This window comes from Tiliqua scincoides, chromosome 1 (genome assembly GCF_035046505.1).
Source record: "Tiliqua scincoides isolate rTilSci1 chromosome 1, rTilSci1.hap2, whole genome shotgun sequence".
Lineage (NCBI taxonomy): Eukaryota > Metazoa > Chordata > Lepidosauria > Squamata > Scincidae > Tiliqua > Tiliqua scincoides.
Genome location: NC_089821.1, coordinates 173,079,915 through 173,101,561, shown reverse-complemented (window position 1 = coordinate 173,101,561; position 21,647 = coordinate 173,079,915). Strand labels below are relative to the sequence as shown.

The following is a 21,647-nucleotide window of genomic DNA, read 5'->3' as shown; positions in this document are numbered from 1 at the left end:
CCTTTTAAAAAAGCTTCAACTTTCAGTACGTGGAAACTACAATCTTTGAGTGGTTCCCATTTTGACTATAATCCTTCTTTATTTCTAAAGGAGTTCTGAAAGAAATGAGGTTACAGCACATTTTTATATACATATCAGTCCCCATGTTTAAATATCTTGGTTTACTTTTCCATTATCGATTATCTTGGGCACCCCATAGGAAGTCAGCTATTGCCACCTCACATCACCACCTTAAGGCGATCACTCGGTTTCATTATAGTACTGGTAACCAGTTTGTGCCAGCCGCTCTGCAGATCTTCAGAGCCAAGATTGTGTCCCAACTATTATATGGAGTTCCCATATGGGTTACAGCAGCCAATAGTAGCCTGGAGTGAGTTGCGGCTGTTTTTTTTAGGAGAATTCTCGGAGTCCCAAATTCCATCAGGTTAGCAACGCTGACTCTTGAGTTAGTTCACCTTCCTTCAACTACTGCATGGGCTTTAACGTTTAAATTCTGGCTCCGCTTCCATCTGTCACTTCCATCAGATTCCCTTCTTAATGACCTGCTAAGAGACCCTTTTTTGTCCAGCTGGTTTCTAAAAATTGACTCTAATTTGAATTTCCTAGATCTTTCTTTGGAATCGTTAGCGGATCTTGATGTCAACAGTGCTTACAAGCTTATTCAAACTAGGCTTTGGGAAGCTGAATTTGCCTCTCTTTCCGCTGATCTTAATCTAGTATGTTCTCTTTTTTTTGGTCACTGTACCTCACCAGGTCAGTCATCTAAATATTTTGTTACCCTAATAAATCCCGCCCTTCGAAGGGCTTTTATGCTTGCGCGTTTCAGCATTTTCCCTTCTTCGTATCACCTTGGTAGATTTTCCCATATTTCTCGGAACCTCAGATTATGCGCCTTCCTAAAAATTGTCTTTTACATCTTTTTCCTCCTTTATTTTTGGATTATTTCCCTCCTCCTCCTCCCTGCCTCATTATGTTTACCCTTTTAGTAATTGTAATAATTTTTGTGTTTTACTTTGTTTATTTGTTATATGCCAATAAAGATTGTGATGATTATATATGCACATCACACATTTGAGGAACTATGTATTTCTTGGCAAGCGTGGAGAACACAGATTTAAGGCTGTTAATTCATCAAGTAGTTTTTTTTTAAAAATACAATGCTATTTGTGGAACATTGTCAAATCATGACCTGTTAATGTATAATAGTGGTGTTGAAGGATTCTCAGGTTTTTGAAACCATACTACCTTAGCATCTTAATGACCAGACTTGTCATTTGCAATGAGTTTAATTTTACTGGAATGATTGTCAAGACAGACGCTATTTGCACTGCTAAGGTGTGTACTGCGGAAGATTGTAGCTCTGAATGTTTCTTCATCCACCCACACCCCAAAGAGAATTATTTCAGGTAAACTGCAATGCAGCTTTAAGTTTATTTAGATGTTTGAGCTCTCGCACTAGATTTTACAAGCTGGTGAACACTGGCAAATTGTTTCTCCCACAGTACTACAACCACACATTCCCAAGACAGTATAAATATATGGTTGAACATTAATACACATCACCATTTTATCAATTACATAACAAATTATCAAGTATTCAAATATTAAGTTGCGCAGCTCAAAAGGCATACAAAATATTACAGAGGTCTGCCAGATTCATGGCAAAAACTCAAGGAAAAAAAAAAACACAAAATCACTTCCAACAAAGCAATAGTTGGTAAACAACTTTCAATAAGTACAGGAAAAGAAATTACAAGATTTTCAGAAATTTTATGATTAAGAATTTTCAGCTACAATAAAGCATTTCTACATTTAAAAAAATATTTACTAAAGTAAAGGGCATATTCTATACTTCCTGCACAAGACAAAGGCAACATTTTACTAGAAATATTAATTAGTCCCCTCCCATCCTTTTACAGGCCTTCTGTTAAGTTGCACATTAAGTGCCAATGTTTACTCAACTGTAAGGCTTTTTGTCTGCAGACATTAAAGACTTATGTGCTTCTGTACAGCGTGAAGGATTATTTTCTATGAGTAACCAGAGAATGTATGTGAATGAAGAGGGTTAAGTAACAAAAGTTAGACACCGAAAGTGACTAAGTCAGTCAATTGTGTGCAAATCCCGATATTCGTTCTAGTGCGATTGTGGGAGACAAATATACAGTGAACAGGCAAGTTACCCTACAAAGCCCTATCCACAAAAACAGAAGTGACAGCTGGGAAGAGGACAAAATTCCAGAAAGCTGTAAGTTACTAGGGACCTAGACTGTAGTATACAGAAATCATGTGCTGGGCTTTTGGCACCTAATCTCTACACACGTTATGGTAGATTTTACTATTGGGACTTTGATTAAAAAAACTGAACTGCATGATTAAGGATAGTTTAGTGATACAAGTTACTAAAAGACATTTTAAAGGCCATGTATATTTCCTGTTATCTAAAAAGATGGTTATTTAAACAAAGTTGCTCTCCTGCCAACATCTTGGCCTACTCTTATAGAAGCTTCATAGAACCTTGTTAGGCATGTGTTGTTTCTCATGTAGCTTGCCCAATTCTAGGTTTAATCTTCTACTTCCAAAGCAGCAACACAGGCAGCTTGGTTTTACTGAATGCAACAGTTGTTTCGATGACCATTTGAGTCTTTAAAACGCAGGCGCATTTTGGGACGATATTTCTCCAAATAGAGAAGCTGCTTGCTGTTAAAGGCTCCACGTCGCTTCCTAAACAAAATCAAAGGATTGAGAGCAAGAGTTTGAACTGTGGCAGCACTCATAGTAAATACAAAACAAACTTCACTTCTGACCAAGTACCTTTTATCTAGATCCTGTACTGAACATTTAGTAATTCCAACTTACTAACAACTATATAAGTGATAGAGATGAGTACTTATGCAACTGGGTTAATACAGTCATTTCAGGGACTGAAGAATGCCTACAAGCCTAAAGGTCTGCAACACATTTTGTTTTGAACAGGTTTCCACTACAAATCTACTGTTGTAAATTTAGGAGCTCCTTCCTAGCTGTATCTGTATTATAACCAAATCCATAGAGCTAAGAAGGGGCGAGGGGCTAAAGATAGCTATGCAAGACAGTCTGACATTTAAAAGGTCTTGCAATACACATGGCTCTGTGCAACTTAATCTATACTAAAAGGAAATCTTTTGAATTACAAAACCCAAGATTTCATAGCATTCACTGTTCTACTCCCCAGTCTCTTACAGGCTAACATGCATGAGCTGCTGCTTAATACTTACTGTCTTATGAATTGCACTGCATCCTCATACTTCATTCCACATTCAATGAGTGCAAGGGCAACCAACACAGGTGCTCTGGAAGAGAAGAGAAATTTAAAAAACATTGCCAAACTTTTTGCTTGTTTTCAATATCCAGTGTAGACCACCCAACACCACAGTCTTATAAGGCAAAGTGTTCTACATACTTGACCTTTAAAGTGAGGGGACAATGGCATGGGAGGAGTCCTACTTCTCATCAAATCAACCATCACTGGTAAGAACAGTGAGGCAGAAGAATGCTTAACACTGTATTTTGCACTGCCCTAGATCTGGTCTGAATGAGGGATGCTAATGGAAGGGAATGCACTTCACCCAATTGTTTAAGTCAGACAGTGATAACCTGATCACTATTCAAAAATGTTTGTAAGTCTGTTTTTGCTACATAAAATGTGCGAACTTTCTTGAAAAAGATGAAAAAATAAAAGGCAGCACCACTGAAAATACAGGCAGCTACTATAAATGTACATCTTGAAAGATTCCAGAGATTTTTGTTTACCTTCCAAGACCAGCAACACAGTGTACAGCAATGCAACAGCCAGGCTCTTCACGAAACTTAACTTTCAGGAGGTTTAGCCAATCATCAACAATCTGGATAGACGGTGGTGCTCCATCATCAAATGGCCAATCCTGGAATTTATGAAGTAGTAGATCATTTTTTGTTCCCATATCACACCACTGTCATAATTATAGCTAGCAGACATCAATGATAATAACAAGAACTACAGAATATACCACAGCTAACATATTTAAGAGGTTGGAACAAGCCACTCACCAAAACCTGAATACCTTCTTTTTCAACTGGAGCAGTGTCATAAGTGGCTTCACAGACTCTTACTACTGTGGTAACGCCGTACTTCTTAAGTTCCTAAAGAGAAAAGATTTAACATTTTGAAATCCTGCTGTTTATGCCCGTACTTGTGCATAAAATTATTTCATATACAGGGGGTGTTTACCATTAGTAGTTTACACCTGTTCTCTTATTCCTTCCAACAAGAAGCACCATTTGCAAAGTTTGACAGTTCAAAGCTTCTGCTTCATACACTGAACCCTTTAACAAAGGGCTGTATCTCACATGCTTCTTCTGTGTAGCAGATGCTCCACTTGCATGTTGGGAGAGGGATATTTCTGCAAGTTCTACTTCCCTCTGTTGGGGGAACAGCTATTTTTTGAGGGGGCAGAGAGATCAGCAACATTACCCTTCCCTCTTGTGCAAATGAAACTTCTATGAATGGAAGCAGCACTTAGAGTAGTCTAGGTTGAATCTAAAATTGATAAATCTCTCCAAATCACCAAAACAAAACTTTTAATCTTAAAATTACCGAGTATGGCCTAGTACGTAAAATTTTTGCCAAGTAATCAAGCTCCAATTATCACTTTGCCTTTTCTCCAGGTCAATCAAGAAGGCAGAGCCTTTCAACTCTGAAAAGTTTCTCCACTCAGGCAGGCACCTCTTGCCCATCAGAAGCAATCCAGAGATCATGTTTCTATACTAACTTCCCTGGGAAATTCCTGCTAAAGTTAACCTTTTATTCACCTCCATTCCCTTTTGCTGCTGCAACCTGGTTCCTTTTTGCATGCATTTGGCAAAAGTCTTTTTTTTTTTCAACACCAGGATGGGATCCTCCTTCCCAGGCTACAATTCAGTTCACCATTACTTAAGAATAACACCCATGGAAAGCAGTGCGTCTACTTCTGAGTAAAAAGGGTTGCAAATATATGCAGCTGCATCTCTCTGCTGTGAATTGAATTGCACACGCCCAGTTATATGTTATGGCTTGTATGTTGTACGTAGAGCTTCTGGCTTAACACACCAGACACCTTAAAGGTGGGTTTGATTCATGGTTCTCCTGCAGTGGTTCCCAACCTTTTTCACTTGCATGTCCTTTGGCAGCCCATTTCCATAAATTGTACCCTTCCTATTAGCAAAATGTTTGTAATTAGTAAGACAAGCCCTCATCTCCTCCATATGAAAACCTAGACTTCATGCATTCATCACATATTTTCTCTTTTCATCTGTTTGAAGAACAGAAGACTGCCTTTGCACTGTTTTGCACCAGAAGTGTGCTGAGAAATTCTGGGCGACTGATCACTTTCCATATGTTTCAGCTTTTTGACTGTGCTGGTTTTCAATCACTGGTTCATAGATGAATTGATGACCAAAAACTAGCTATTGGTGGGGCTTTCCCAGCCAACTAGCTACCTCCCTTCCTGCCTTGCTGGTCCTTTCAAGGCATTCCTGCCTTGCAAGGCATTCTGCAGCACGGCCTGCCTTTTTCTGCCATTATTCCATTCTTTTTCAAGTACCCCTAAAGGTCTTGTTGAGTGTCCCTGGGAGTACATGAATACCAGGTTGGGAACCACTGTTTACTGGTATGTTGTTTACAGTACACTTACTCTGATAGTATTTACAAAGAGGTGGTGAAGACCAGAATTTAAAAAAGAATAAAAATGTATCTTACGATCTTTTACTATGTTTTTAATAAATTAGAGACTACAGTTCTTAGGTAACAATTACTGGTAGGTTATTTTTCAGGATCTGGTCTCGGGTAAAACCAGACAAAACTATAGTCAGACACCCCCCTAAATTTAACCCCCGACTTATCCAAGGGTCATAGAAAATTCCATGATTGTTGGCTTAAAACCTGCTCTCGACTTATCTGTGGGGTCAACTTATGGGCGGGTGTCTGCGGTAGTCTTGCACGTGGCCATACATGAAGGCCAATTCTAATTTCCTTTCATCGCCAATATCCTCCTCCTCCAATGTCATTTTAACTATTAGCCAGTCAAATGAAATAGTATTTATGCCACAGCTAGATATTCAGTCAGTTAAAGCTCAATCCTAACCAACTTTCCAGTGCCAATGCAGCCCCTATCTTATCCCTCACCTTGAAAAAGCCTTTGTGAGCCTCCCACCACAAAATGCAGCACATGCCCCATTGGTACAGCAGCACTGGCACTACAAGGTTGGTTAGGATTGGATTGTTAATGCTGTTGCATTACACAGCACACCAATTCAAGGGGGTGCCACTATCTTAACAAGTATAGCCTTTCTCACACTGCATGATGCAAGTGGTGCCAAACAATACTACAGCTCAGGATGCCTTTGTGAGACCTCACTAATATCAATAACTACATCCAACCACTGCACATCCAAAATCTGAGTCTTCAAGACACCATCTAATACAGAACCTAAATATGAGTAATGCAGGGGGCTAAAAAACCCAATGATACGAGCACATGCTTTGAATGCAAAAGTTGCCAGGTTTAATCCCTGCCATTTCCAGGCAGCACTGAAAAAGACTCCTGGACAATCACTGCTAATCCATGCAGGCAGCTGTTCCCAAGTGCAGCCCGAGTGTTTTTTGTATATGAACATACTATTGCAAAGGAAATTTATAAACCACTCTAATCATAAGATCACCTTGGAAATGAATAGATTACAAACTCAATGGCTAGGACAGTCCAGTAAAACATCACTATTCTATTATGCAAACTGTTCTCAATATCATAAAATGTACAAAGCAATATTCAATTCAGAAACCCTTACCTCTATGAACTTGTTTAAGGTTGCATTGGTAGGATTGTGAGTGATAAGGAATCTCATATTCTTGTAAGTAATTTCCACAGGAGCTGGGCGGTTCATTCGGGCCATGGTAATTTAAACTGATACTATTTATTTAAAAAAAAAACCAAAACCAAAAACTTAACAGGATTGATGTAAAGAAACTGAAGTTTACTTCACTAAAAGCCACTTGAAATTTTCAGTGCTGATAAGAATGAAATTGGGAACAATGGGAAATGAAATGAACCTCCTAACAAGAAGCAGCAATTCTTCAATCCAGTAATACTGAGGCAAAAAGAAAGGCAGTGCACTGAGGTTACCCCATCCAGGTCTGAACTCCTTTGTAAAAATGCTCTGCCAGTTTCAATTCAACACTTCTTATCTTGGTAACCGCTCTTAAGGGGGCTTCTTGGTGGAGTAGTAATGGATTTCTACAGTTCACTTGTCTGCATAGAGGCCGTGCTGTGCCTGGCAGTAGTCCCCACTGCCCTTCAGAAACTCCATAAATGTGTGACCAAGAACACCACAGAACTGCTGCAAAGAGAAGAAAGTTACACTCAGTGATTGGAAAAACATCTCCATACAGCTTAGTTTTAGGCAATAATATATCAGAAAAGGGAGAGAAGAAAGAACATGAAGAACCAATATTTTAGGTGTTTACAAATTCCTTACATAATATTCCATTCTTAACCAGTAAGAGACCTACTATGTTGCAGACATCTTAATCAGACATCTTAGAAAGTTCCCCAAGTAATCAGGTGACTGAATATAAACTGTCCTTTGGTATGCAACAAGAGCTTCTCCAGGCAAACAGGTATGGGGACCTCAGTCTGGCTCAGGGTTGTGGGAGAACCGAAGGTTTAAACTCCCCTTCTACATGCCCTCAAGTCTACTATTTACTTACAGCTCATGAGTTTTATTTTCTCTAATTTTACACAAAAGTGTCCTGCACATTGCATGAGCCCCTAATCCTAGAGCTGCAAATCCCAGTGACATCAGTCAGACAGAGCACCATTTAGGATCCTGATACATTCTGGAAGTGGTACAATAAGGTTCTGTTTTTCCCTTCTACCCATATAGCTATGAGAGAAACACAGCACTACAATACCTCCAGAATAGAGCTCCAAAGACATGGAGGCAGCTTACATGGGGCTCTCATACTGAACTCCAACAATACCATGAAGTAAGGCTGCCCACTGAGCTACATGGCTGAGCAGGGATCTGAAGCCTTGATTGCTAAACCTATGCCAGCAATACATCTTGCTAGTGATTTGAGAGGCTACATACCACATTATCACTCTTACAACTTCTAATTCTTGCATCTAGTTAGGTAATGGCACCTGCCATCTAACATGCTGCCATCTGGGGAAAGGTTGGGCGAGAATGACAGTGCTATGAAATATTATTTGAAAGGAATGTTTGCGAGTTGGAAAGAGATATCAGTATCCTTGGCATAATGTGCAAATGAAACCAGTCAAAATTCAGATATCCTAATGCAACAAGAATAAATGCTAAGAATTACAGCTGGCTCTTAAGACTAATGGGAGGGAGGGGTGTATTAAAGCCAAGAGTTCATTAAAACATTATATATTAAATTCAACATGTGTGTAAAACATAACTGACTAGTTTAATGACTATTTTTTTTGTTATTTTCAAGTCAGTTAAACTGAGGGTTCACTGCATACACAAATACACATACTTGGAGATAAGAGATGAGCATTTGTCAGAAATGCTATACTAATGCTAGCATTTGTTATACTGGATAACAAAACAATGAACAGTAGTCATTTATGTGAAGCTATGGCAACAGCAACTCAAGGCCATTTTTGCCTACATTATGCAGAAATATCTTAAGAATCAAGAAGTTATCACTGGGTTTTAATTCATATTCAGCAAGCCATGACCTGAAAGAATGCTGTTCCAAGTTCAAAGATGACTTAAAGAAGTAAAATGATAAAAGCATACTAACACATATCATAAAAACAGCAGTCGCATAAAAAGTAGTCAGGTAAAAAGAGCATAGAGCAGCAAATCATAAAAGAATCAGACCTGTAACCAAATATTTAAAAAAAATATTAAAAGATGTTAAAAAGGCAGAGAACTCAGAAGGCTTGTTTAAACAGAAGGGTCTTCAGGCTTCGCCAAAAAGTCTCAAGAGAGGGAGCCATTTTTAAGTCAAGGGGAAGGGAATTCCATAGCATTAGTGCCACTATTGAGAAGGCCCTATTTCTTGCCGCTGCCACATGCACCTCCCTAGGCGGCGGCACTTGTAAAAAGGGTTTACCTCAAGTACTCCCTCACACTCAAGAAACAAGCTTTCAGCCCCATATAAGCATGGCACTAGGAATTCTCGTTTTGTTGAGACACGGTGACCTTTGACCCTAGACTGTAAAGTCATTGGATTGCCCAGTAAAGTATAAGCAAAGACAGAATCATTTTAAAAGTCTGGCTAAAGCATAAAGGCAAATAGAATAGTAAAGTATAGTAAACGCTTGGGAGTCTCACAAAAGGCTGTGTTAATAAGGTTATTTAGAAGCTGTTTTGCTAGTTTCACAGAAGTTTCACAGAAGCTGGGATTTTGGGGCCTCAAAGGCTATGTTGATACACTTTGGAATTTGGAAAAGGGAGTCGTATCTAAGGCAAAGATAGACAGGCTTCATCTTGGCAGAAGCACAGGTCTTACTAAGGGCATTACAATGCTGAGGCACCAGCAAGGGATGAATTCTAGAAGACAGAGGACAACACAAACTTCTGCTTTTAGAGTCTCTTTGTTTGAATTGCGACTGAAATGGAGAAATGTATGTTTAGAGGGATTGGTGCAGGTTTGTTAGGAAGGTGCAGAGAAAGAGAGAAAGAGACCTAGTGCATGTAATGTAAGGAAATCTCAGTAAAGGTGAATGGGAGAAGGATTTGTTAAAAAGGAAAGTGTGATGCAGTGAAAGTTTGAAGAATCAAGCAGGGAAGGTGACATTGTTGTGATGCTTCAAGGATATAAGAGAGCAAAGAGCTGGCTGAAGCCTTAGCTCAAAGAGATTACACTTTAGCAGGTGCTAAGCAAGGGAAAGAGGTCACTTCTTAGCAAGGATATATCCCTCAATACCAATGTACACAAGGTAACTGGTTACAATAGTCATATAGAATTATGTTAGTGAAATTGTTAAAGGAAGTTTAAAGGAGTTTGCTTTGCAGAGGTTTGCAAAGGGACCCACAGTGTTTTACTAAAATCAAGAGATAGGTGGCTCAAGCAAGGCCATCCCAATTAGGAAGAGTCTGAAGGGAATATATGGAATATAGGTCTCCACACCTGTGTTTAAGTGTTCTAGTGTTAATGTGGATGTTATAGCAAACCCTACTGGCTTTTGGAAATTGTGTAATTTCCCACCTGTATGTAAATCAAACCTGTATGAAACCCCACCTGTATGTAAATCAGAGCCAATCAATAGTTTTGCCTACTTATTGCCCACCTATTTTCCATCTTTTATGTAAATGTCATCTTATCTATATCCTATTAAGAGTTAGCCCCATTTATGATGTCAAATCTTCAGCGAATGAGAAGTCTAGGACAAAGGGCTGTAAGAGGTATAAAGGTTAAGGACCAGCATTCAGAAGGGGCCCATGCTTTGGACATGTGTCCCATGGACCAATTGTATACAATTTAAATAAAAGCCTGTGAATCTTCATCCCTGTGTACCTGGTCGTTCTGAGTTGCTTATTTGCCTTGCAACACTGTTATTATACGCACACTACAGTACGTGCATTTTTTCATCATAATCTGCACATTATTCTGTGTTAAAAGTATCATATGAAAATGGCTTAAAGCTCTGGCATCTACTTTCTGAGACAGAACAGTTAGAAATGCTTTAGATACAATTCCCCTGTATTCATGCTAATGATCTCTAGATAAAAAATTCAGTCTCTTCCAATCCATGCGATATACCATGCATATGTATCTGGAAAAGGCTAACAGGCAACCAAATGGCAAATGTTGTTCAACGTCTTTGTTCAATGATATATAGACTGACACGGTCTGAGCTATCTGCAACAAACCAGAAAAGAGATCTTGGGTTCATGGTGAATAGTCAATGAAAATATCAACCTAGTATGAGGTGTCATTAGGGGGGGAAGGATTGACAATATTATATTACTCATATGTAAATCTGTAATGCATCTACATTTGGAATACTGTATTCACTTCTGATTATCACACCCCCGGAAGGATATTGTAGAGTTGAACAAGGTGCAAGAGAGGAAACAAAATGATCAGAAGGTCAGAGCACTTTCCTTACAAAGTAAGGCTGCAATGCTGGGGCTTTCTATGAAACTGGTCATGCTGATAGATAGAAAAGTGCTACTCTTTATAAATGGTGTTCTTCAACCTTGGGGTCGGGACTCAATGGGGTTGCAGAAACTTAAAGGAATGAAAAAGGTTGAAGAACACTGGACTAGAGCACCACTAGGAAAAGGGGAGGCATGTGGTATAGTCCTTCAGGTACCAGGAGATTGTGTTCCAGTCCTGCTCAGGTGTTTAGCAATTGTGCTAAAATAGTTTTCACTAGTGCCAGGCTCCATAGTAACTTTTCTGATCTCTCCAATAAGAATATTCAGTTACAGTGAAGTGCTGAGAGGATGTAAAAGGTCAGGAAGTAGGCAAATAGGATTCTGGGGGGAGGGGTAGGACCAACAGTGGGTCTCCAGTCTCATACTTTATTACTGAGGTTATGGCACAAAAAAGGTGGAAGAACACTGCAGTACTAGAATGAGGGATCAACCAAGAAACTGATAGGACAAAAAAAATACTTGAAATTCATAGAATTGAAATTTCACAGGTAGCCTGTGAAATTCATTGCCACAAGATATGGTGATGGCCACTAGCTTGGATGGTTTTAAGAGGATACTTAGAAAAAGTAATGAGTTCAGGCCTATCAAAGGCTATGACCATGATGTCTACATGCTATCTCTCTAAATACCAGCTGCAGGAGTATGACTTTCTCTCCTACTTATCGACTTTCCAGGGGCAGCTAGCAGGCCACTACGGGAAACAAGATGCTGGAGAGGCCTTCAGCATGACCCAGCATTTATTTTCTTAGACTTTCTAGGGTAGTTTAACAGATACAATTAAGGTACAGTGGAATCTAGACTGTACTAGATCATGCTTTAAGCAGCCATGTCCCAGTTTCTATATAGTTCATAAAAAACCTGTGCATCATCAAGAGGATGGCTAGTTAAGTGCTTAGAAAGTACACAAATCAATGTCTTCACCTAGAAATGAAGCTACATAGTGTAGATTAGGTGGCCTAGCACACGGAAGAGTTCAACAAGCAACTTAATATGGACACTCATGCAATACATCTGTAAGACACTCACACTGGTGGGCCTTGCCTTCTGTTCAGTATTTGCACATCCAGTTCTGAGCAAGAAAAATCCCTGTTCCTGTTTATGGTTCTTGGATCCAAACTATTGTTTTGAATCAAATCCCTATTTAGGATATTCCATTGTTCTTGCCACTGCAGATCAGTATAGACTTCAAGAAACATGTGCAAATGGGTTATTCAACTGAATCCCCGTGTGTCTATAAGTAAGTATGCAGCTATCTTGGTCGGCCAGTTCACTGGTTTTAATTGTAGTGAGTCTTGCAGCTCACAGACATGACCCACTTCTACTGCCACGGTCTGGTCTAGTCTAGCAAATTATAGATGATGGGGAGTGATGGGTGCAAGTTGAGTTAAGATTTTTTCATAGCTCATGAATTGGTCTACCCTGTCAAAAATATGTAACAAGACCAGTGACACTGCAAGCTCACTGTAAACCAGATACTTCTAGGAGCTTTCTAGCTTCAATTTGGTGGCTATGGATAAGTGCTGGATTGTGATCCTTCAAAAAATGGATTGTGAAATGGATTGTGATCCTTCAAAAACTGTAGCATTTCTGGAATGAACTATGGTCACAACACACTTGTGGATAGCATTCTGGTTTCAAACTCCACAGAAGTTTGGTTATTAAAGGGCAAGACCAAAAAATGCCTACTGCCCCAGAGTGAGAAAAGTGGTTTTTTTGAGGGATATCCACAGTAGAAATGAGATGATCCAATGCATAATTGCACTAAAATCCTCTAGCCTCTGAAGTAAATCTATGCAACACCTGCAAAATCAAGCATGTTTAAATGTGCACATATAAAAAACATAAGCTATACAGATAATTTCACAATTAAGTAATATGCTTAAAGAAAGCCACTCAGGAAGTTTGGCCAAAGGCAGAGCGGAAATAGAACTTCTCTTTTCACTGCCAGTCATGGGGAATTTTTGATGTCCTCAAAAATATGACAATATAGCATTGCTTAGAAGCAGGGGGCACAGTGGGAAAGAATGATAGTTGGCAGCCATCAGGAGTGCTAAAACAGGCCGTGCCAGTGAAACATAAAGCCAGGAATTGGGTGAGGGCGCCTTTCAAATCTTCTGGCTCAGTCCTGGTCTACCCTGCCAAAAATATGCAACATCTTAAGTATCAGAATGAAGTTGGGGGCATTATGCAGCCATATGCAGCTTATGGACAGGTACACAAGAGAGGTCTGCTATTAAAAATGATTAACAAGATGTAATCCCATGCTGGGGATAAGGGATGCTCGGAATTAATTACATGAGGAGAAGGAATTAGGGACTGCAGATCCCAAGAGTTTAGAAAGAGTTAGATAAATGAATGGCCATGAGCATCCTAAGAGGAAGAGCTCTGCATTTAAAAAAAGATGGTATCAATTTATATTGGGAAGACATGGGCACACATTAAACACACACAACTCTAGCTCATGTATTCAAAGTATAGATATACTGGAGGCTCTGCATTATCTGAGAGCATCAGGTAAGCAGACTTCAGGCTTGTGGGATCTACTTTTTTGGGTGTTTAGTAAGAAACTGAAATCCACCAACCAAAACCCAAATACAAAATACTAATGGTGGTACAAGTGCATCTAGAATTAAGGAAACGGGGCACCTCCAAGAACACCCTCAGCCCAGGAATTACGTTCTGTCCCAAAACAGAACTCTCAATACTTTTCTCCCAGAATAATCCATGCCCATTTTCTCCCCCAATGTTCTTCATTTCAACAAATGAATTTAAGGGTAAATTTAGGGAGTGAAGTCTAAATTTAGGGAGTTATTGCCATTCTGAAATTGGGAGTCAAAACCTTAAGATCTACCAGTAGAGTACTATCTATTGTTTGCCCAACCCAACATAGTGGAGAGCACTGGACTGAGACCAGATTTTAAGTGACTGCCTGTACCACACTAGGGCAGTAACGCTGCCTAACCAACCTCATAGGGTTGTATAGCAGTGGGGGGATATCTATATGCTACCCTAATCTTCTCTGGAAAATGACACTGTAAGAATAATCAAATGTTTGCAAATCTGCATGATTGGGGGGCTTGTGTCACTATGCCACCATGTTGCCTCAGGTGCCTCAGGATATTGTTGCCTCAGGTGACGTTATGAACAGAAACTTTCACAGACCTAAAACAAAGTCTTGTAACATCTCAAAGACTAGCCAAATTATTTCAGCACAAGCATTTGTGAACTAAAGCCTAGACAGAACAAGAGGTAGGTTTGCAATACATATGTGTTCAAGAACTTCTGCAAACACTTGCCTAGAAAGCCCTGTGGAAACCTTCTGCATGCCAGTATTTTCAGATTTAGAAGTATCAAGTTAAGTCAGGAAGTGAGCTTGGCCTCACCACATCATAATTAATAGCTATTACAATCAGATGCTGTCTAGTAGTCTACATTTCTTCATACTAGTTTAATGCTTCAAGACTAGATTTTATCATAAACAGCAACACAGAGCTATAGGATTTCACTGGAGTATCTTGCAGTTTCCTTAGAGGAGAAAAAATAGCAAAACCACCAACCAGAAGTATGTGGACACTTAGAACTTAAGAGTCAAGTTACATGCTGCCATTGCATACTGCAAGGAGCTGTCACACTCTTTACAAACGTTAATCTCACAAATAAGCTTTTTGAGAAAGTTACTTCCCCTTCTTTACAGAAGGGAAACTATGCGTGAGAAAATACAACTTAGCCAAAGTTGCACAGTGAGTTCACTGGCTGGTGTGGGGCACATGTCATTCAAGAGGTCTTCCAAAGCAAAATTCATGTTTGCTAGACAACACTTAAATATTGCACTATTACTAAAGGTTCTGTTGGATAAGCAACCCTATTTTTGAATCACTCTCCTTTGGTACATTTCAATTTCAGGATGTAACTAGCAAGTATAATGAGTCCTCCTAGTAACAGAACAGTTTGAACAGGAGACACTGATGCCCTCAACTAAGGTTAACTGGTTTTCACACCAAGACTCAGCAAAGCCTCCGACCCAAGAGAAATGGGCCAGGTCTCTAACTGAAAGAGGGAAACAGGGCTACAAAGTGTAGGAAGAGAATGAAGAAAGGTAACATGTATATGCCATGGGCCCAAAACAGGTGCCCCCCCCCTGCTAGGAAGAATGAACGAACCAATGATTCTGTGCATAATCTCACAGATTACTTCTTTTCAGGTCAAGCCAGTTTGGTCATCATGGTTATAACAGCAAACAAAGATACCACAGTGGTGGTTAAATTCTCAACAGTATGCAATGGGATGATGACAGTTGTATGTAGAGACACCTTAAAGGTGGAATTGATTCATGTTTCTCCTGCAGTTGTTCCCAACCCTTTTCATTTGCATATGCCTTGGCAGCCTATTTCCATAAATTGTACTCTTCCTACTAGCAAAATGTTGTAATTAATAATACAAGCCCTCATCTCCTCCATATGAAAGCCCAGACTTCATGTATTCATCACATATTTTCTCTTTTTCTCTGTTTGAAGAACAGAAGACTCTGCTTTTGCACTATTTTGCACCAGAAGTGTGCTGAGAAATTCTGGGCGACTGATCACTTTCCATATTATGTTTCAGCTTTTTGACTGTGCTGGTTTTCAATCACTGGTTCATAGATGAATTGATGACCAAAAACTAGCTATTGGTGGGGCTTTCCCAGCCAACTAGCTACCTCCCTTCCTGCCTTGCTGGTCCTTTCAAGGCATTCCTGCCTTGCAAGGCATTCTGCAGCACGGCCTGCCTTTTTCTGCCATTATTCCATTCTTTTTCAAGTACCCCTAAAGGTCTTGTTGAGTGTCCCTGGGAGTACATGAATACCAGGTTGGGAACCACTGTTTACTGGTATGTTGTTTACAGTACACTTACTCTGATAGTATTTACAAAGAGGTGGTGAAGACCAGAATTTAAAAAAGAATAAAAATGTATCTTACGATCTTTTACTATGTTTTTAATAAATTAGAGACTACAGTTCTTAGGTAACAATTACTGGTAGGTTATTTTTCAGGATCTGGTCTCGGGTAAAACCAGACAAAACTATAGTCAGACACCCCCCTAAATTTAACCCCCGACTTATCCAAGGGTCATAGATAATTCCATGATTGTTGGCTCAAAACATGCCCTTGGCTTATCTGTGGGGTCAACTTATAGGCGGGTCTCTGCGGTGTGTTGATTGGTTTGGGTGTCAGGTTTCCAAATATCTCCCCCTTTCCCAAAATTGGGAGTAGAGTGTTGCTAAAGCGCAAGGACGTACACCAGTCCATGGAGGCCAAATCCCACCTCTGTACCAATGGCAAGTTTAAACTAGCCTGGGGAGGGCAAAGGCATTTGGGGGTGGGGGAGTAAGGGCTGGTGGGCAGACTGGGCCTGGGAGGTGGGTGGGACCAGCCTCCAGCATCTAGGGCAGATTCTAATCTCCCTCCTGAGCAGCCCAGTATTACATCGGGCTTCTTGCATCTGTTTCAGCGATTTAGCTGGTACAGATTCAAGTAGCCCCATTAAGGTGGCTGAGGCAAAAATATCCCTTACCCTGAGTTGCACAACAACCACCTCCTAACCTGAGCTGGATATAGCATAAGTCAGCTGGCCTGTCTATTCCAGTGTAGGTTAGGATTGGGTTGTTAAGACGATTATGAAACTTTAGTTTCCTTTGTATATTGTAGGACATAGTGGAAACCACACTCTGCCTCCCATAGCCAAGTTGGAACAACTTTGCAATGGTCCACCCTGCATCAGCGTATAAGTTAGGTCACTTACAAGGCAACATAGAATTATGAAGTACCACCTGTTCACAGAGCATTCAGTTTTCTATTTGTATACCCCATTCATTCATGTTCCTATGTAAAATTTGACCATGAATTCAAGCTTAAGAAAAAACAGATTTACAGGTTCTGTAAGCTGAAACCAAATAGCATTCTGAACACAACTAGGTGACATTTCACCAAACCAATCTAAGGAGCCAGTTGTAAGTGTGCTAAGAATGCCAGCAGAGAACCCTAAATGTCATGAAATGAGAGTCTATTTTGAGAATCAGCTCCCTTCTTATGTACTGTACTATGAGGTGCACAGATTCACTGCCAAAGGCCAACCTTTTGACAGAATCCTCTGTGCATCAAACAGCAGTATGGGCACAGGTGTTATTTTGTGGGCTGGCAATCAGCAACTGGCATTTCCTCCTTATAGAGATGTGTGAAAGTCTACTCTGCAAGACACTAGGTAGAGGGCATTTTTATTGGGCGTTATTTGGTTGTAATGAACATCTAACTTTTCAGATTTTTAATTTAAAGTTAGAAAGCAGTTAAGTCTAGCAAGATACTTTTCAATACTCAAATTTCAAAGTAGAATTTTAATAAGGGCTGACCTTTAATACAAGGAAATTGCTCCAAGGCTCAGCAAACACTAAAGTTTCTTTTAGAGTGAACTGACTTTGGACTGCATGCAATTTTATTTTCAGGAAAATGTATGCTATGATGAGTCTGCCAGCCAACTGATAAAGCTACACTAAATGTCAATCATTTCTCATGCATAACCACCTTAAGGTGCTCCAGCAACAGTCATTCAAGGCATGCAGACATGAAAGAACCCACAGAGGAAGAAGTAATATGGCTAAAAATGCTGAGTGATAAACTGGATCAGCAGGAAGAAGACATGAACAAAATGCTCAGAATTACAGAAAAGTTTCACGTTGATTGTGGGAAGGAGAATGCAACAGAATGCAAGACAACTGATTAGGAGCAAGAACAGAAGGCACCTTTGATGAGCTCTGAGACTCGAATGGGAGAGGAGCTAAAATAAGAGTGAACAGGTATGGTGTAATATTCATCATGAAAACAGTTAACCACCCATCCTGGATAGAAACATGGGCTTCCAAAGACAGCAAGAGATAGAGACCCCTCTCATATGCAAGATGTAAAAGTATTATAAAAGTCCCCAGGAGGCTGCAGTAGTTTTCAGTCATGTTCCTTCTTCTTCAGACTAAAATGATCTGGGAGGGTTTTGACTGCAGTCTCTTCTGCCAAAATTTAAACTTATTCCCTTTTGTTTGTAAGACTGCAACAAAAGTTTACAACATTTCAACCAGCTAATTCTTTGTGCAAAAGAAGGTAGAAAGAGCTACTAAATACACTAGACGTAGAAAGAGCTACTAAATACACTAGATGCACCTTATTTAAAGGTAATGGTAACAAACTAGGAAGTTTGCTTTGAAATACAAAAGCCAACACTACCTCTCCTTCCATACTTCCTCAGGCAGAGGAGAGAGAAAAGCTTGGAAAAATTAAATTGAAAATTTCCCCTTTGAACTGCAGCACATTATACAAAATATTTTACAAGCAACATAAATTGTTAGCCAACTGACGTTCCTCAAGCACAAAAAACCTCAAAGCGCACAATCCTGTGACTCAGCCCAAAAGTGACTGCTTAGCTCAATGTCCATAAATTGTTTCACCTTTCTTGCTACTTAACATGCTTCTCACATTTCACACAAGCACTTAACTTCCTCAACCTAAAGCAGGGGTGCCCAAACCCCAGCCCTGGGGCCACTTGTGGCCCTCGAGGCCTCTCAATGAGGCCCTCAGGGAGCCCCCAGTCTCCAATGAGCCTCTGGCCCAACGCAACTGCTCTTAGCGTGAGAGCGACTGTTTGACCTCTCGCGTGAGCTGTGGGATGAGGGCTCCCTCCACTGCTTGTTGTTTCACGTCTGTGATGCAGCAGCTGCAGCAAAGGAAAGGCCAGCCTTGCTTTGTGCAAGGCCTTGTATAGGCCTTGAGCTATTGCAAGACCTTCATTCATTCTTATAAGTTCATCTTTAATATATTCATTTATGTAAACTTACATAAATTTATCCAAATTTTATATGTAAATTAATTCTTTCCCCCCCCCCCCGGCCCCCAACACACTGTCAGAGAGATGATGTGGCTCTCCTGCCAAAAACTTTGGACACCCCTGGCCTAAAGCAACAGTCTACCACAGAAACATTTAGACAAAAGAAGAAGCCATTTCCACAGATACTCGATTCCCAAACTAGGGGGGGATTGGAGTGGATAAAACCAAGAAGTCAAGTGGTTTTTCTCAGCCACGTGCCAAGTATTTTTAGCCCTTCTGAACATCCTTCTGTGGCTTTCCTTCCCCATCCTTCCTGTGTGTGGATGCCTGCATGCGCATCTCTCATGAATGGACACAGCCTGCTGGCCATCTGCATGCAGACGGTAGTGCGCCAGGAAGGCCATGCTGACCCAGCCTGCCAGATGTCCTCTCCACCCGCCCCCCCCCCCGTTTCCAATCCAATCCATGGTGAGTCACACACTAGGTAGTGTTTCAACACTGAAGCTGCCTGCGACAGGAGTTGGACAGGCAGGCAAACACCCAGATAGCAGCTGGACAAGTCTCGACTTGTTTCTGGAAGGGGGGAATGGAAGAGGTGGAGCTGAACACCCCCGCTTTGTTTCCTAAAGTCCCATCTAAAGGCAGGGAGACTCTAAAGGCAGCCAGGGCACAGTGGGACACGCTTCAGCCCCTACATTGCAATGGGCTTAAGGACCTGCCAACTTCTGCACAAGATCAGGCCGTCTGTTGAGCAGTGAAAAGCATCCAGGGAGGAGGCCGGAAGCCTCCGCAGCTTCCACGACCCTGGTCAGTTACTGAATATGAACAGGGAGGGGGCTATAAAGACGATAAAGGTAGCTATAAAGACTAAGGAAAACAAGACCTTCTAACTGTTTTAATAAATTATACCTTTGGAGCACTAACAGCTCAAGATCAGGGCCAAAGGGTTAGAAGTCTTCTGTCCCCCTTTTAAACTGTGTGGCAATCGCATATACACATATATTTTTACTGCTACAGGAACCGATTATTGCCAACAATTAGTCACTAGTCACACCAACCTCCACAGACAGGACAGTATTTTTCATTTATGGTGCAAGTTAGCCTGGCTCCTTTGGATCAGTTCTCAGGCCGCAATTTACAGATTCCCTGACTGCAGCACCAGAGAGAAGACAGGGAACAGCACAGAACTGCTGTGACTTGAGGCCAGGCAACCCCTTTCTCTGCCCACTTAGCAGCACTGGGAGTAGGTCTGCTGTTGCTCTTTCTCCCCCCCCTCCCCAAGATGGGGCCAGCACTTCTCCTTCCATCTGCAGCCCATATACTCCCAGCTATCCTCGCATGTGCACTCCCCAACAAAGCCCCTTCCCTCCCTTGGTCATGTCGGACATTTCAGGTCAGCACACTGCAGTTGCTGCTGCTTCTATCAGCAGAAAAGAAAAGTCACAATGTGAAAGGAACTCAGGCCACAATCCAATCCACATTTACCTGGGAGTAAGCCCCCATTACCTTACCCACCTGGGAGCAAGCCCCACTGAGTAGACACGTTCTGAGTAGACATGCCTAGGATTGGGTTCTCAGAGCCCAATGCTAGGCATGTCTACTCAGAAGCAAGTCCCATTCTAGTCAATGGGGCTTACTCCCAGGCAAGTGTGGATAGGATTGCAGCCTCAGCATCGGTGAGCAAGGTGAGCAAAATGATTTTGGGGAAGAATGAAAGCATTGTGTGTGGGGGGGGGGGGGGTACAATCCTATGCAAGCTTACCCCGGAGAAAGTTCCATTGAAAACAATGAGACTTACTTCTGAGTAGACAGGACTAGGATTGGGCTGTGTGTGTCGCTGAAGCCGCTTGCCTTGGATGGTGCCTCAGGCTTCCATCCTACCCACGCTTTCCTGGGAGTAAGCCCCACTGATTATAATGGGACTTACCTCCGAGTAGACCTGAATAGGCTTCGGCTCTCAAGCTGCCATCTTACACAGTTACCTGGGAGTAAGCTCCCTAGTACTCAATGGGGCTTGCTTCTGAGTAGGCATACCTAGGATTAGACTCAAGCTGCCATCCTATACAGTGACCTGGGAGTAAGCCCCATAGTACTGAATGGGACTTACTTCCGAGTAGACACTCACAGGCTTGTGCTCTCTTCCCCCTCCGCCCGCCCCACGGAAAGGCAGCGACCACGGCCCAAGGAACAAAGAAACAAACATGGAGGGAAAGGAGGGAGAGGAGCCACTCACAGGAATATGGTTACTCATTGAAGACTGTAGCCTGATCATACAGACTGGGTGCTGGGGGCGCCACCGCCGAGGGCAGGAGGAGCTAAGCCGGAGGGAAGAGGCGGCTGCGGCGGCGGTCGCGGAGGTGGTGCCGGAGCCGGGCGATGACGATGGACCATAAAGGGCGCCGAGGGGAGCGCGGCGGCGTGGCTGGCGCAGCTCTGTGGGCAGACAAGGACCGCGGCGCCGACGGCGAAGGCGCTGGCTGCGGGGAGGAGGAGGAGGCGCTTGGGCTTCGCTCGTTCGCTCGAGCAAGGCCAATCAAGGGGGCTGCCTGGCGGGGAGGTCTAAGCACCGCCTCTCGCTCTCCGGCGCCCACTCACGCGGCCCCTCAGCG

At 41.6% G+C, this 21,647-nt stretch overlaps 2 protein-coding genes across 3 annotated transcripts; both read right to left on the bottom strand.

The window, feature by feature from the left end:
* Positions 1–1,397: 1,397 nt before the first annotated feature.
* Positions 1,398–6,957, bottom strand: PTP4A1 (protein tyrosine phosphatase 4A1). Of its 2 annotated transcripts, none has more exons than XM_066609492.1 (5): positions 6,841–6,957; positions 4,066–4,158; positions 3,790–3,920; positions 3,255–3,329; positions 1,398–2,721 (listed from the first exon to the last, which is right to left on the bottom strand). In XM_066609492.1, the coding sequence occupies exons 1-5, from the start codon at positions 6,943–6,945 to the stop codon at positions 2,604–2,606; spliced, it is 522 nt and encodes a 173-aa protein (XP_066465589.1). In that variant the 5' UTR covers positions 6,946–6,957; the 3' UTR covers positions 1,398–2,603. The 2 variants fall into 2 exon arrangements, with proteins under 2 accessions (XP_066465589.1, XP_066465591.1); XM_066609494.1 differs by having other exon boundaries at positions 1,398–2,717.
* Positions 6,958–6,974: 17 nt separating this feature from the next.
* LOC136646399 (uncharacterized) lies at positions 6,975–21,562 on the bottom strand (the record flags this gene model as incomplete). Its single annotated transcript, XM_066622701.1, has 2 exons — positions 6,975–7,389; positions 21,272–21,562. Coding segments are annotated over 2 exons (387 nt in total), but the record flags the coding sequence as incomplete, so codon positions are not given.
* Between the last annotated feature and the right edge of the window lie 85 nt (positions 21,563–21,647).